Here is a 16,492-nt window from a genome sequence, read left to right as displayed (position 1 = left end):
GCGAGCAACATGCGAGTAATCTGCTTGCAGCGCAGTAGGCGCGGTCCATTTGTGTTTCGGAGGGTGGGGTGGCGTAGAGCTATGGGCGCAGCCCATTCGTGTTCGGAGGGGTGGAAGGGCGACAGGAGAGAGCCACGCACAGATGGCTGGAAAATGAGTGCGCAGTGGCTGTTGGAGCAGCGGCCCATCGTGGAGCAGCTCGAATTTCTCATTTTCCATTTTTCTTTTCAGGGATTTTGCCTTTCGCTACCTTTCAGCTCGGACATTCAGCTGCCTGCTGGATGTCCGAACTGAAAGGTGGTGACTTCATCGTTATAACCGATAATGCAGCATCAGGGCGTTGTAGTAACTGGGTTATTTCACCATGGAAAACATACAAAAGTCAACGGTGCAGTAGCTTCTCATTGTTATAACCGATATACTGTTAAAACCGGTATAGTTATAAGTGGGTTCGACTGTATTGCCAACCTCTGCAAGACTCTTTTAGATTCCAGGGTGCAAGCACAGTTTTCAAACTATCACCAAAGATTTGTTTTAAAATGGGTTTCGTACTTCCAGCATAAAGCCTTTATGAAGAGAAGTAACACTAGCCAGACACATTCTGGAACCTGACACCAGTCAAAACATATAGGCAAGGTCTCTGTCTCATGATTTGCAGCTTGTGGCTGTATGAGAAAAATTCAATTCGAGAAGGAATAAAATGGTAGTGCAAAAAAATGAGGACATGACACAGGACAAGGTGAGGACAGTGCCTGTATTGTGTTAAATTCAAGAATAGTTGTTTCTACGTTCCATGCAAGAACACAGGAAGATAGGAAAGGTAGAGGAGAGGGAAGGACAGCACAGCATGTTTGCATGTGGCTGGTGTGCACAACATGCTCACTCGTAAATATGGGCAAGAGTTTGGGGTAAGATCAGGACAGGACAAGGGGACATGTACAGTTGGCGACATTCCAGACTTCCTGTGTGCGAACATTTGGCCAACATACAGTGGTTCGTGGAGCTCACAAGCAAACAAAGTTTTGCGAATGTCTTGAAAAAAACTGGCCCCGTAGTACTAGATGCAGTCCGAACATTTAGCCAGTGATTTCGTCGTCAGCATAGTTTACATCTCCTGAAAGGCAAAGGCCTTGACCAGCAACCTCTAATTAGCCGTCCTGCATAGTATGACTGCATCACATGCTTGAAAATTTCCGTACCTTATCACATCACTTCACCTCACCATATAACAAGTCAAGCACTTGCTTTGCTTGTCTTTGAGCCTCGATACCATGAACACCTACAAACTAGCCTCACTGCCTGCCATTCTGCAGTCAAATCCTCTGTTGCCTTCAAGCACATTTTCATTCCTTTGGCGCTCACTCTAATAGACGCTTAGTTTTTTCTGCAATTTCTTCCCCAAACCCAGTTTCAAGCAAGCATGTGGCCCATTTCCATCTACCTGTCGGGCGAGCAGGCAGGCTGGTACACATCAGCTTCATGGCAGGCCTTGGTTTAGCCTCCTGAACACCGACTATTGTTAGCGTGGAGCACTGATGCACAGGGAAATGTGATGATGATGTGTGGTGTTTAATGTCGCAAGGGCCAGATATGACCCAAGAGTGCCAGGACATGTGATGGATGTGTTGTCAATGAATTCTGAATGAAGTGGAATAGTTAGTGCTAATGGTAAGTGTAACACAGATGTAAAAAGGCCTAAAAAATCTGTTACTATAAATCGTAAAATATATAGCTATTAAAATAATGACAATGGCTAGTGCGCACTATGACAACAGAATTTTATAAGAAAAGACGATGCAATAAAATATATCGGTGATAGTAGCAACAGTGCTCCAAGAAAGCTCTTAAAGGCAAGGGCTGGTAAGTACATGCTACAAATGTCTTGGCCAAGCGATTTTCAGGACGTCTGTTTCGGCTAAAAAGTTTAAAACTGTTTTTCAGTTAAAATAGTTCGTTACTAAGAAAAAATGCTGGGTGCAGAGGGATGTGTTGGCAATACACGCAAGGAAACCACTTTTTCCTCTCTGCTTCTATAGCAGGGCACTGGAGAAGAACATGGATGACTGTCACAGCATCGCCACACTTACTACATGTTGGTGGATTGCTTCCAGCCAAGAGGTGAGAGCGAGTACGGTAAGTGTGTCCCATTCTCAATCTGTAAACAGTCACTGTTTGCTGCAGCTGAGTCAAGATCCCCAAGTCTGGTTTAACCATGTTTAGCTTATGCGATTCTTCATTATACCACTGTCCTTGCCAATGCTTCCTCAGCTTATGGCATAGAAAAGACTTTAGATCTGCAACAGGTATTGTGATATTTGTATCTGTGTCACTAAAGGCTACTGGACATAACGTTTTCATCAGCAGGTACATTTCCTTTTATACCTCTGAGACCAGGTGCCTAGCATGAGACAATTGCTTGGTAGCACATAGATACGAAGCACAAACTGTATGATTAATTAAAAACGGAGTTCTTGTGTTTTCATAGACTAACTGGCTTTAACTACACTCAATGAGTCCACGAACACAACAGCCCTGGTAAGATTTTCTAGACTTATATGTTTGGCAGCCGAGAGCATAGCATATGCTTCAGCTGTAAAAATGCTCGCTTGAGGTTGTAATGCACCGTATATGGAAAACGATGACCCGAGAGCTGCTTAGGCCACACCAGTTGAAGACTTGGAGGCATCTGTGTGGAATTCGGTGCAAGAGTCCTTCTCATAAAGTTCAACAAAATGTGAGTGTATTTGTAACTCAGGCACAAGCTTTGATATTTCTGTGAAGGCAATATCGGGTTTGATTGTCTGCCATTCCCAAGGCAGGGGTAGGCGAGTGGGAGTCAGGACATTTTCTACAAGCGAGATGCCTGTATCTTCTGCCAGTGCTTTCAAACGAAGGTTTAAAGGAGCCTTAATAGCGGGGCGGTTGTGAAACAGCCTGGCAGTGGACATGTCACGAGTAGTAGAATGACATGAATGCTGATAATTTAAAGGGTCAGACAACCGCTCAGAACATGAATCAAGATAACCCCACGCTGATGGAAAGATTGTCTATCGTATTGGATAAAACGAGCCTTGTTTTTCTGGTTAACGTGGATTTCTGTTTTTAAGTCTTCACTAAAAGTCGCGAGAAATGACCTTTTGCATCCCACACAGCAAACCCATGAAGATGCATAAATGGCTTATCAAGTCACCTTCTATTAGTGTACACAGTTCCTGGTCTTTTTATTAGTATACAGTACACTTTTTTCTGTTATAAGTTTTTTCTAACTTACAATATGCAGATAGGCCTTCGTTTGTAGTGAGAAGAAAAGTGCCGCTGCCTTTGCCTTAGTTATCCTGGCTTATCTATTGACAGAACAATGACCACGAGGGCCAGCCAGCCACGGACCAGCCAGCCACGGCGTACATATGTACTTGGGCAAGAAGGCGGTACAAATATAAGAAAGGTCTGTACAACAATGCAAACTTATTGTACCAGCTTTCTTTGTTTTCAAAAGTGGTTGAAAAGGTCAAAATGTAAGTGGTTAGCCACAGTTGCACTCACGCCTGTGAAAGCTGAATGATGGGCAGCTTTCACAATTTGGGAGGCGGGGTATCGGCATCGCTTTCACTTCTCAGCGTTGCTGGAGGAGGGACTTCTTTTAGAGGAGGCTCAGATCGAAAGATTCTGCTTAGAAGACATGTACACACTTTTGGAAGTAACCGCTAGAGGTGTGAACACTGCCGAGGGTGAGCTTTGTGTTGCACCATAAAAAATTGAGTCCTTAAAAACCGGTTGCCAGTCCCTTTAACCTACAGGGCGGAGGAGAAACTTAAATATGTCCTTTGGAGATGTAGACACCATTCATTGGACTCAACATACAGGCCTTCTACAGGACTAGTCCTGAAGGCAATTGTAGAAATTGTGAATGGAATCTAGCATTTTCAAAGCACTAGGCATACCAGAGTTATAGACTACGGCTCTGTAGTCAAGGCACCACCATACAAGACTTTTGTAGAAGCTCAAAAGGCATCTCCTGTCACTTCCCCAATATGGGCAGGACAAGAGTTTCAGTAGATTCATTTTCTCTAGGCACTTCACTTTCGGATATTTCACGTGTGGGATAAAAGCTAATTCAGAGTCTAAAATGACACCTAAAAATTTATGTTCATGGCTCACAGATATAGCTGTTCTCCATTAATATCAATAATGGGGTCTAGTAGTATACCTCTCTTTTTCGAGAAAAGGACACAAATACTTTTTCAGGGATTTGGTTTGAATCAATTCTCGTCTGCCTACTTAGACAATTTATTAAGTCCAAGCTGCACTTGTCGCTCATAGATAGCAAGATCACAAGATCTGTAACCAATATGCACATCATCCACATACACAGAATAACACATTGTATGTGGTACGACAGTATGCAGAGAGTTAATTTTTACAACGAAAAGGGCCAGCTTAGCACACCAGTCTTATGTGAAAATGGATAATATAGGATATTACCAACCAGAACACAGAATGTGTGGTTAGACAGGTAATTTTGGATGATATTCAGCAAATTGCCTTGGATTTGATTCCAGCAAAGTCACGGAGAATTCCAAAGCACTATGTGGGTCAGACGCTTTTTCCATATCAATAAATACTGACAAGAGGGACTGTTTATGCACAAAGGCATCGTGAATATTCATCTCAATGCGGACAAGGTATCAATTGTGGGTCTACCTTCCTGAAATGATACTGTAGGGGTCTAGTATTTTGTTACTTTCAAGAAAATTAGGGAGGCACCCGTTAGCCATTTTCTCAGTTTACACAGGCAGCTTGCCAAGGCTATAGGCCTACGATTGCTGGCTGAACTTGGGGCCTTGCCGTCTTTGATAATTGGAATGATTCTTGCTTCTTTCCAGGCAGACTGAATGAGCCCAGTAGAAATATAGCACTAAAAAGTGACAGCATTGTTTTGTGGGTTTCAGAGTTAAGTGCTTGATCATTTTGTAAACTATTCAGTCATTTCCTAGGGCTGACCTATCAATACAATTAAGTGAGGCCTGAAACTCTGCTATGTTAAAATAAATGTAGGATTGCATTGTCCCTTCCTCGTTCCTCTCCGATCCAGAGGCAGTCACTTAGCTTGTCCCTGATATCTAAGGAATGTGTCTGAATAATGAAATGAGTTGAATATCCGCTCAAAGTGTGATGGCAGAAAATTGGCCTGATCTTCGAGAGTATCTACCTGAGCGTTTACTAACAGCAGAGAATGAATTTGCCGACCTTTTGATTTGTTAACTGTATTCCACACGGAAATGTGAGAAGATGAAACTGTCCTCACAAGATGCCATACCTGCTGCCACTATATAACTGTTGATGCAATTTGCATTGTTAGCTGTAACAAACCCGTAAGCAACAGATCATCAGCAGCCTTGATCAAACACATCAAAGGATATCTTCGATCATCATGCTCGGTCAGCCCTCGCAGGTCAGACGCTGCTCCCTCCAGGAGCTCGTCCAGCTCACGTTCCATCTTGATGCACTCATCAATCTCCTGCTGCAAGACGCGCTGCCTGCTGCCGTTCAGAGTGGCTGCTCCACGCCCCTCCCGCCACCGGATGTTGTTTTTGGACTTCTTCTCGATGAGGCCAACTCCCTCTAGCACGTTAGTAATGTCATAGATGCGCCGCTTCTGCACGCCTAGTAGCTCTGACGCTTTATTCAGATCCACCACCTGCGCACAAGAACAGTGCACTGGCCCCATCAGCACTGCACTGCAATGTTATCAGAGGACTGCCACGTGGCCTACAATGCAAACATGCCTGAACAACCATTCCCAAAGCATTAGGCTGGTATTTTCACGATGGACTACTGCAAAACTTGAAACATTTTGAACTACAATGCAAATGTAGCAAAGCTGAGCACAAGGTAAAATCAAAGCCCATGGGGTCGCTTGAGTAAGTTGTGTCTCTGCTGTTCATCTTCTCTGCCCGACTTAGGTTCCCCGACTATCAGCTTCCCTACATGACAAAAGCAAAATCGTGGAAGCCCATCTGCAGCAGTGACACAGCTACAAAAAAGACAGCACCGAGCACTCTGCTGCTGGCACAGGTGCCGTGGCTGCATTAAAAAAAATGCTTGCTCCTCTATGGCTTCAGCAGGTCAGCACATGCATGGACTGCCACTGTGTTGTTGGTGAGCTTAGCAGGGCTAACCCAATCCAAGTTCTCCCACACTACTTTACAGTGCAGCACCGACACAAGTTAACATTACTGCTGGCACACCCTTCAATTTGAGGACCACACCCAAGCCTTGGAGTCCAGCATGGTTGAACATTTTCAAGGTGCACATCATCGATTCTTTATACTTTATTTCATGCCCAGCAAGCTATGCTACCAAAGGCTAGATGCACTTCTTTTGCTGCTCGGACCAAAATATAGTGTGTTACCCATGAAATAAAGTTATGAGTATGCGTCTTGTAATTAGAAGTAACATTAAGTCTCACACCTTTATGTCACAAAGCATGGCATAATTGTTACATAAAAGACATTCTAAATCTGAACTTATTTACCACTGAGTTAGTGGAGTGACATATTTCTGTGAGCAGTGGCCACAGCGCAACACTTCAAAAGATTAAATTCCCACTTTTATGTGCCAAAGCTGCAGTGTGATTATTAGGCACGGCGTAGTGGGTGGCTCCAGAATAATTATGACCACCTGAGGTTTTTAACATGCACCGAATAATGCACAATACACGAGCATTTTTGCACTTCGCCCCTGTCAGAATGCAGCCATCATAAAGGGGTTCCCACAGTCCTAAATTTAGTGGGACAGTCCCAACTTTAGAGTAAATGTCCCATGTCCCGACTTGACCCAGTCGGGACATCCAAATCTCCCAACTTCTTCTTTTTTTTTTTTCCATACTGGATAGCAAGAAATAGACCAGATTTCTTTTTTATAATGTCTGACAGCTCGTTTGCTCATTTTTCTTTTGTGTGATTTGTTGCATTGTCACAAACATAAAGGCGGTTTCATTTTTGTCGCTGTTATAGTTCTGTTGCAGGCCCCAACTGTTCACAGCACCTGTATCCGTATTGGCAGCTATGATAGTCAGGCAAGTATACTGAACCTTTCTCATAAATCGCGACAGGCTTTGTCTGAAAAATTTTTTTCCAGCTACGTTGTATGTAGAGTGGCAACTACTGGCACCAACAAGTTTGTCATCACCAGCTGCCTCCTTCCCCCACTCCTGACTTCATCGACTCGCGAGTTGGCAGCCCTATTGCCACAGCCAGCATTGAACCCATGACCTCGAGCTCAGCTGTGAAATTACATAGCCACTAGGCTACCGCGGCAGGTTAGTGAATCACTTGCACCCTTGACCAAAACATAGTGCGTCACATAAAATTCAATTCCAAGGTTTTAAAAGCGTTCCAAAGTCACGATTATTGTGGAGTCCTCCATAATGGAGAACTCCACATTGATCTTGACCCTCTAGGGTTCTTTAATGTGCACCCACTGCGCAGTAAAAGGGTGTTTTCGCATTTCGCTCCCATCGAAATGCTGCTGCCGTGGCCGGGAATCGATTCTGTGCTTTCGGGCTTAGCAGCGTAATGCCGAAGCCACTACACCACCATGGCGGGTTACATCACATACTGTAAGCACAAAGGTGCACAAACAATACATGCTTTGATGTAACCACGTTGATGTCCACAAGTTGCAGTTTAAGTAGTTAGTAAGTATAAAGGCCATGGTTATTATTCGATAGAAAGCATCGCAGTAAAAAAACATCTGCAATGTTCTCAACTGCATAATGAAACTTTACAATCAAACTACTTCCGTAACTTCTGCAGCATTGCCTGCTATGTATGATCGAGTAGTACAGTAAAATCTCACCGAGAAACTAATCCTAGTATTGCAGCTAACTGACCTTCCTTTTTACAAAAAAATCAACAAGTTCCCCACTTAAGTGTGCACCACACTAGTGCACGTAATCATGGTCTGTGCACTTGGTGGTGTGCTAGGCCAGTTTGTTTACCACTCCACACACAATCGGATCACTCTGCTGTGACATACCACGCAAGTGAATGTCCTAGTTCAGTGTGACCGAACACTTTAAAAGGCCTCCCCCCCCCCCTTCCCCCCGCCTCCAGGTCTGGTCATTTTAAGATGACAAGCACAGTGCATACAATGCGCGCTCACAATCGTGTCTGCTAAGTATTACATCCCTACGAGCCGCAAAACAAGCTTAAATTTCAAACCAAACCAGCAGAACCCCCTGCCTCCCTTGCCTCATGCGCGACTGGTGAGCCGCACTGCCTTCCTTCCTTCATCACATACTCAAGATTGAGCCGCGATCATCGGCTGACCCTCGCAAGCTTTCACTCGCACATACAGCATACAGCGCACAGTGGCGACGTTATAGTGTTTGGACTTCAGACAGAACATCACGCCTATGGCAGGAATGCGCTTGGAGTGTCCATGTAATTGCTATCGCAATAAATGTTATTGCACAGAAGCACACATACATAAAAGTGGTATGCTGTCAACTCTATTTTGTTCAGGTTCTTGTTCCTAATTGCCTCATGGGACACACAGCCTTCGCTGCACAGCATGTATTTGAGCAGGAGCTAAGTTGGCATTTTAAATAGGCACTGCAAACAACAGAAAGAGGACCATGAATCAAAACACCACAACTTGCCAGGTGCAACCATTCTTTACGTCAACATGCAGTGCAATTCTTTTGTAATGATACGCAGCTAGCTTGTGCCCTAGCAGACACTGTACAAAAATATGCGACATCATGAACAGACCGTTGCAGAAATGTCACAGCGGTGGCGCAATTCGTCTGGTTCTTTGTGTCATTTTCTGCTTGCCACACTCACGATAAGATTGCCATGTCCTGTCATCATTCAAAAATCAAAATCTACCAACCTATCAGGTTACTCCTTCTCTTTCTTGTCCCTTTAAGGTCATGCTAGGGTAATAGCTCGTTTAACTATTTGAATGTAAGGCAGCAACCTCAGCACCACATTGTTTCTTTCAGCTGCCAACCAATTATGCTCTACTGTAGTACTGGAAAGTTTCAACAGCTTGTCTAGAAGACTTCTGAAATGCAATAAAGCACAGCAAGATGAGGACAGATCGAAAGGGAGACAACACAACCACTCAATTCATGTTGCTGCTCTGTCTCGCACTTTAGACACCTTGCAACATCAACTAGTATGACATGACGCACTGCTGTGTTGTCTAAAATACGTGTCTAAAATCTACAAAAGCTTTGAGGGCCTAAATGAAAACTCTGCCACTTTCACTACAATTCAACGTCAACACATTTTGTTCAAGAAGGTTCAGCCGTTGCTTAAGGAGGGGATTTCTGTGTTTCACATGTGCTTAACTCTTCGACGGTCAATGACGTAAATATACGGCGCCATGAACAAGTCCAAAAATGGTCAATGCCGTATATTTACGGCGCCATCTGTATGCTTAAAAAGCGCCCCAACTGCCTAACTTTTTCTTTTCTGTCATGTGCTGCCACTATGTGGGGATAATACAGGGAATTTTTTTCACGCCGCTCCCTCTCTCTGTTTTCGTTGCATGGTTTGTTTTAGCACTAGTTTGCTCCCGTGTGTCTATATACCACCGCTTGCGCATTGGCGTGCGTGCACGCGGGCGGCCGTTTGGATTTTGTTTCGCAGGCGGTTTCGGCTTTTTGCGTTTGCGAAACTGATGGCTATCTCGTTCCTAATCACTCAAAAGGTGACCGCTTGTTTCTCGCTCGTTTAGCGCTCACAGGGGTGCACTTAGGAAGGATGCCGCCATGCACGTGTTTCCGTTTCTTTTTTTTTTTTTGAAAGACTCATGAAAACTAATTGCCCCAGCTGGTTGGCGATAAGATGAAGATTAGCAGAAGTTTGTCACACGTGTTGCTTTTTATGATGGGCACACAACCAAACAGTTTTCTTGAGTGTGCGCACCTATGCAGTTCGATTATGCTATGGACATACGTATTTGTGTAAGAGCAGGAACATTTGAGGCTTGAGAAATACTCTCGTGTGCGGATTTTCAAAGCCTTGAACTATGTGCATAAAGATGCATAAAATTTTTAATTCTGATGTGTTTATTTCATTTTTTATTGTTGTTATTTATGAATGAAGAGTGCATATATACCAACGCAAAATATTTTTTTTCTAAGTTTACGGTCACCCTAGAAAAATTACAGTAATTTTTTTTTCTAAATAAATTCCTAAGAAGAATCGGAATCTGCAATAAAAAAAATCGACCCTCGGCGGTCACATATGGGGAAAAAATCAACCTTTAAAGGGTTAAATAGAAAAAGTGGCGATTGGCCAAAGCTAAAGCTTTCTAACTGCAATGTTTTGAACAACTGGAAATGCAATAGCATGGCTATTACAAAGCTCACAGTCATGAAGTCGGTCCTTACAGGCCTCGTATGAGGCATTGGGTAAGGGGGGCATTACAGTAGGACTAAAAGAGTATATAGAGCATATAACAAAACATAATAGACACACATTATTACACCAATGGTGTTACACCAATGCAATATAAGATGAAGGTCGTTTTGAAGAATGAGGTGGTCATCGAGGCTGGTTATAGGGCGGTAAGTAATTCAGTCGTCTGCGAATATTCCCAATCGGGCTGCTAAGTTATTAGGGAAATGGTTAATCTACATTAACAATAGTAGCCGCCCAAGAACGCTTCCGTGTGGCACACTGGAAGTGACATAGGAAAGGGGCGAAGAAAGATTGTTAACGATTGTAAATTGTCGGCGATTAGAAAGAAAGTTCCAGAGCGAAGTTAGTGTCAGTGAATCCAATCTTAATGCGTTTAACTTTGAAATCAAGCGGTAATGGGCTACGCGATAAAACGCCTTGGAAAAGTAAAGGAATATACTATCAATTTGTACATTATGGTCCGTGTCTAAATGCAGTTCAGTCGTGAATTCCAAAAGCTGTCTCCCACGTGGCAAAACCTTCCTGAGCCGTGCTGATTAGTGAAAAAAGAAAGTTGTTTGATTCCAGATGGTTGTATGTGTGAGAAGCAATTATATGCTTGAGCATTTTACAACAAATACACGTGAGTGAAATGGGCCTGTAGTTATCTGGTGAGTATCTGTCACTGTTTTTGAATATGGGAACTACTTTCGCAGTCTTCCAATCTGACGGGAGCGCTCCTGAAGTTAGTGACTGTTTGAGAATGTGATATATTTTGCTAGAAGTCCTAACAGTGTTCTTTAGTATTTTGGAATTAATCTCATCGACGCCACAAGAATCAGATAAATTAAGATTGCTTATCTATAAGAGATACAATGCCGTCGATAGTAATGTTGATGGGCGTCATGTACTGATAGTCTAAAATCGGGAACGTCAGGTAGGGTGGGGTGATCTTCAGTACTAAATATGGATGAAAAATATGTGTTGAAGCATGAAGGACACTCAATGTCTGGAAGGGGCGCATGGTCGTTATCATGTAAAAAAATGTAATTAGTGTCGCGGTTCGGAGAGATAATTTGCCAGAACTTTTTAGGGTTGGATTTGAGAAGAGATGGAAGGTTATGTTAAAAATATTTATCTTTAGCAGCGGATAAAGCGTAGTTGTAGTTTTTTAAACATTGATTGTATTTTTCCCAAGCCGATGGGGTGTCAAATCGTTTAGCACTAGTGTATAAGCGTTTCTTTTTGTTTCGAAGACGCCGAAGGAAACATGTGAACCATGGGTTCGATTTATCATCGGATATTTTAATTAATGGGATGTACTGGTTTACTAATGACTGTAATTTGTCTCGAAAGAGTACCCAGTTTTCCTCGACCATTTTACTGTAAAAGGAAGGGAGAAATGCATTGTTGAAAAAAAAATCTAGGCCAGCATTAATGGTAGTATAGTCACCCTTGTTATAGTTTTGAATTTTTTTTTTACTATACCCGTATATGGTAACGGAATATAAAGGGTTAATTGGAGTAGATTATGGTTGCTAAAACCATCCAAGTATGTTATTTGCTGAACTTTTTCAGGGTTGGCTGTCAGTACTAAATCTAAGATGTTGGGACCGCGAGTGGGTTGGTTGACAGTCTGGGTGAAGTTGAAGTGTAGGGTTAAATTCATGAAATCTAATGACACTCGACAGGTAGAGGTTAGCTTTGCCCAGTCGATGTGTGGAACATTAAAATCCCCTAATAGATAAGTTATATTCGCTGGGCAGGCCTTAATTGCAGTAGCAATACTGTTACGAAGGTCGGTGGCAAATGTTTGGTGTGAATCAGGAGGACGGTAACAGGCACCAATGAGCACCTTCGTAGAATGCGTTAGACAGGTGGCCCAAACGATCTCGAGATTCGAGTCTGAGTTAACGTAATAAGATGTAATGATTTTTTTAATTGCAAGAATGACGCCACCACCTCGCCTGTCAAGGCAATCATGCCGGTAGATATTGTAAGTGCTGGTGAGAAGAAAAAAAATTCGTTATCAGAAATATCTGGATGCAGCCAGGTTTCGGTGAGAATGACTATGTCAGAATCGGCATCTTCAAGGAAGGATGAAACCATCTTATGCTTTGAACCATTTTGAAACCATTTAGGCTTCGGATGTTAGTAAACAATAGTGATATTGGTGTTATAATGGGAGAAGATCCAATACTTGACGGTCGTGAGTGCACATGCGCCTCTCATGCTATCTATTCCACCGCACAACATTTTGTGTTGCAATATCATAGACATATGTCGTTGTACCAATACGCAGCCTATCAACAGATAACCTATACGGTTTGTTTTGCGTCTTAGCAAACTCTATCAGTTTTCTTCTCGCTTGGCGAGTGGTAAATGAGAAGTCTTCACATATGAAAAATGATGAGCCTTTAAGCTTACGTGCAGCCGCAAGTACTTGTTCTTTGTCTTTAAAAAATGTGAACCTTGCTATGAGGGGCCAGTGCTTGTCTGCATTGTATTTGCCTAGTCGATATACACGTTCCAACTGTGCACCAGCTATGTTTATGTCCAGCTTTTCTGCGCAAAACTTTATTATTTTCATCTCCGATGCTGCCCAATCCTCTGTTGAGTCATCTTGAATGCCAAAGAAAAGCAAGTTACATCGTCGCAGCCTGTTCTCCGTGTCATCGCACCTAGAGGCGATTGTTTCAAGCAAATATGTGAGAACTCCAATGGTGACACTGGTACAAATAAGTTATAGACTGCAAAGGTGAGGGCATAATAAATACTTGCACGAAATTAAAGAAATGAAAACTGGCCCTGACCCTTTGCAACCGTGAAATACTGAAGGAGATTTATGATAGTGTTTTTTTTTTTTTTACTTGTTTCAATTCAGAGGAAATGAACAACACAGGGGTAAAAGTTGCATTTAATGCCTTCGGCCCCTAGATGACAACAGCAGTGAGTCACACAGACAGAACTAATATTAGTACTTAATAAAAGGAACATGCCTTTGGCAGACATTACGCACTTGACTGAAAAATACAAGTTGGTAAAGCCCATAATGAAGATTAAATAAAAAGTTCTAAAATATTTGCAAGCTTGGCTGCAAGGTGCTTGCACTAACGTTTTTTGTGTACGATAATGTGCATCATAGTATATCAAGTGTGGTCTGTATCTGACGATATATTACCAATGTAGCTCTTCTCTCTTTCCCTCATTTTTCTCTTGCTCAAACTACACACTCTAGCCTCTTAAGGCCCATCTAACACTGAAAACTGCATTTTGACCGCAGATAGCTAAATGAGTTATTTTTACACAAATCTAGCAGTTTGCAAATTCCAACTTCATTTATGGTGTATCCTTGATTTTTCCAGCTCAGGCGAAGGGAAAGGCACCTGCTGTCACTCGCAGCCATAAGAAGACGAGCACACATATTTATAAACATAATGTTCTGTGAACATGATAATTCCTGGAATTGGGATATCCTGTGCTTCCAAGATTCTCTTTGAGCTAGGTTGAGTTAGCAAGCTCATGCAAACGGTGTGCACTTTTCTGTGTTTTTTCTTCTAAGTATTTGAACACTTTGGTGAAATTGAGTAACTGCCAACATTCTAGGGTAATAATAATAGCAGCAGTTATTCAAAAATCACTGAGCCTAGCCTTGGTAGATTGGGAGTGTAGTCACTGAACGAATTAGGAGAAAGGTCAGGGTGTCTAACTAACAAGTTGACATTTCCAAATTCCCTGAGTTTTCCAGGTTTTCCCTGAGTGCCTTTGCAAAATTCCCTGGGTGACCCAGAAATTTCTTTTATGCAAAGATAGACTGACACCATGTCGCCCAATGCTGTCACTCTCTAGCAAGCACGTTAAAAAAAAAACGACTTAATTCAGTTTGAATAGTAAGGAGCAGCATTTATTTTGCTCCAAAAGAAAACAGAAGACAGGTATTAGTAAAATGCACAGCGAATAAAATATCTTCGAAAAAAATGGTAAAGCCCATTGCGAATTGAGTTGAGCATTCTCAAATACAAATAAAAATGGCATGCATACAAAAGCAAATATTTTCAAATATGAGCTATTTCTATCAACTTATATAGCAATCTCATTGGTATGAGGCCCGAACTTTGTAACAAGTGAGATTCTCTCTCAGCAGCTGGAAAGTCAACCTCAACTGTCCTGACATACTCTCAGCCCGCACACAAAGCCTCAGTGTTGCGTTTCACTGTTTTTAAGTGTTTATTTGGTCTGGATGATCGTCACATGCATCTCGGCATCAACCACCACTTCTTTGTGTTTCTTTTCTGTTTTTTGAGCTCAAGCTCCTTGAAAGAAGCGACGGCACGCTTCCGTTCTCTTCAGTCCTCCGTGCGTAGGTCCTTTGTGTTCTCGTCCTCCTTCAGCCACGCGTTCGCCCCACAGACCATTTGAAATGTCGTCTTAGTCAGTTGTACAGTCAACGTCCGATTTTTCAAACTCCTTAGGGGCCGCGAAAACGTCCGAAAAATCGGGCAGTTCGAAAAAAAGAATGCATGCCTTTTATTGCTCTTATGGGTTGAAATCACCACAGGCACATCCAAAAAAGCTCTGAAGGCCTGCCAGCGCACTTATTAGGTCTATCGGTGCTCCTACTGTGACAAGAGATAATGGGTGCATGCATGTATAATTAAGGAATGCATAATGTGTTCAAGAGAACAGACTGGTGGGCATGTTGGTACTAATAACTAGCGTTGCGTCTTCCTTCTCCTGTCCTCGTGTTTCTTTTTTTTCCATGTTTCCCCATACTTATGCTTCACCGCAATACTTTTGCATATGCTTCGCCGCATGGCAGGCATGTACTAAGGCAAAACTAACAGTTGGAAACCGGCTTTATGCAACGCATCGGGCATTCCGAGCGTCGAAGCCATGGAATCGCGATGACCGCAAAGGTGGAGTCGGTGCCATTGCTCACAGTGGCAATTCTTTCAATGAGAAATACGGCACCGAATGGCAAGAAGCTTAATAGCGAACGTCGAAGCAGCCAGGCCTAGCGTTGCGGCAGTGGTGGCTATGGCTGCCATCGGATCTGCGTGCGAGAGCGCCAGTTCGAGGCGGCGAGGCAATCAAAACTGCAGTGGTGGTGGCTTTGATTAATGCCGTTTCGGAGCTTCGGTCATGGCAAAAAGTCCGGAAAATCGGACGGCGAAGGGTTCTTGCGTCCAAAATTTCAGATACGTTTTCAGAGACGTTCTATGGAGTACGTGGTGGTGCTGCGAAGTCGTCCGAATTATCGGGCATCCGCAAAGTCGGCCGTTGACTGTACAACTCCTCTAGCCGATGACACGGCGTCAAAGACAATTCGCTGCGATTCCTCTCTCTTACTCGAGCCAGCATTACAGCGACGTTCGTTCCCTTTCAATAAGATCAGTTAATTTTTCCTGATATTGTAGAAGCACAAATTCCCTGAGTTTTCCCTAAGTATTTCCTGACTACTCAATATCCCTGAGAATTCCCGGCTTTCCCGGTTGGTAGACACCCTGAAGGTAGCTGCAATGTAGTATTTGTTTTGCATGCGACCTTATTACCATCACAATGTAGAGTACCAGAAGACTTCCAAGTGGCATTGCACTTAGCATTTATCCATAACAAGACTGAACATATTGAATTTTTGTTGATGTCTTTTTTATTATTTACTTATTATAAAGCGAATTCCTCAGTGCTGACATGTTACACTCACCTCTTTCATCTACAGCTTAATTTATTGTTAAGCAGTACTCCACATCTTTGCAGACACGCTAGAGAAAGACGATGTCACCCCTTTGTCACAGGGCCGCTATCCCTGCACCACAAACTACTTTCAAGCTGTTCAACTTACACATCAGATTGCATCAGCCTGACTGCCGTGCTCCCCTTCCAGCTTAATGTGTTCTGTCACAGGGCGTCATGCAAGGTCTGTACAACAGGCTATTTTTTTTTCATTTATTTTCACCTTAAAGGCCCAGAGGCATTAAGGGAGGGCTTTAATCCTTGTAACAATGTTAGAAGAAATGTACAGAACAGTAAAGGAACAACAATAAACAAATGCAAGCCAGGAACAATTGTGAAAA

The 16,492-nt window shown here is 42.8% G+C and overlaps 1 protein-coding gene across 2 annotated transcripts in view; it reads right to left on the bottom strand.

Annotated features, from left to right (window-relative positions):
- Nucleotides 1-16,492, bottom strand: part of LOC135919162 (transcription factor E2F2-like) — a 42,710-nt gene that overhangs the window by 16,826 nt on the left and 9,392 nt on the right. For both annotated transcript variants that reach the window (XM_065452880.2, XM_065452881.2), the window contains exon 4: nucleotides 5,421-5,698. In XM_065452880.2, the coding sequence (XP_065308952.1) occupies nucleotides 5,421-5,698 (278 nt within the window). The remainder of the gene's footprint in view (nucleotides 1-5,420; nucleotides 5,699-16,492) is intronic.

The sequence above is a fragment of the Dermacentor albipictus genome, chromosome 3 (genome assembly GCF_038994185.2).
Source record: "Dermacentor albipictus isolate Rhodes 1998 colony chromosome 3, USDA_Dalb.pri_finalv2, whole genome shotgun sequence".
NCBI classification, from domain to species: Eukaryota; Metazoa; Arthropoda; class Arachnida; order Ixodida; family Ixodidae; genus Dermacentor; species Dermacentor albipictus.
Note: the sequence above shows the minus strand (reverse complement) of the source record. Positions and strands in the feature narration are given on the sequence as shown.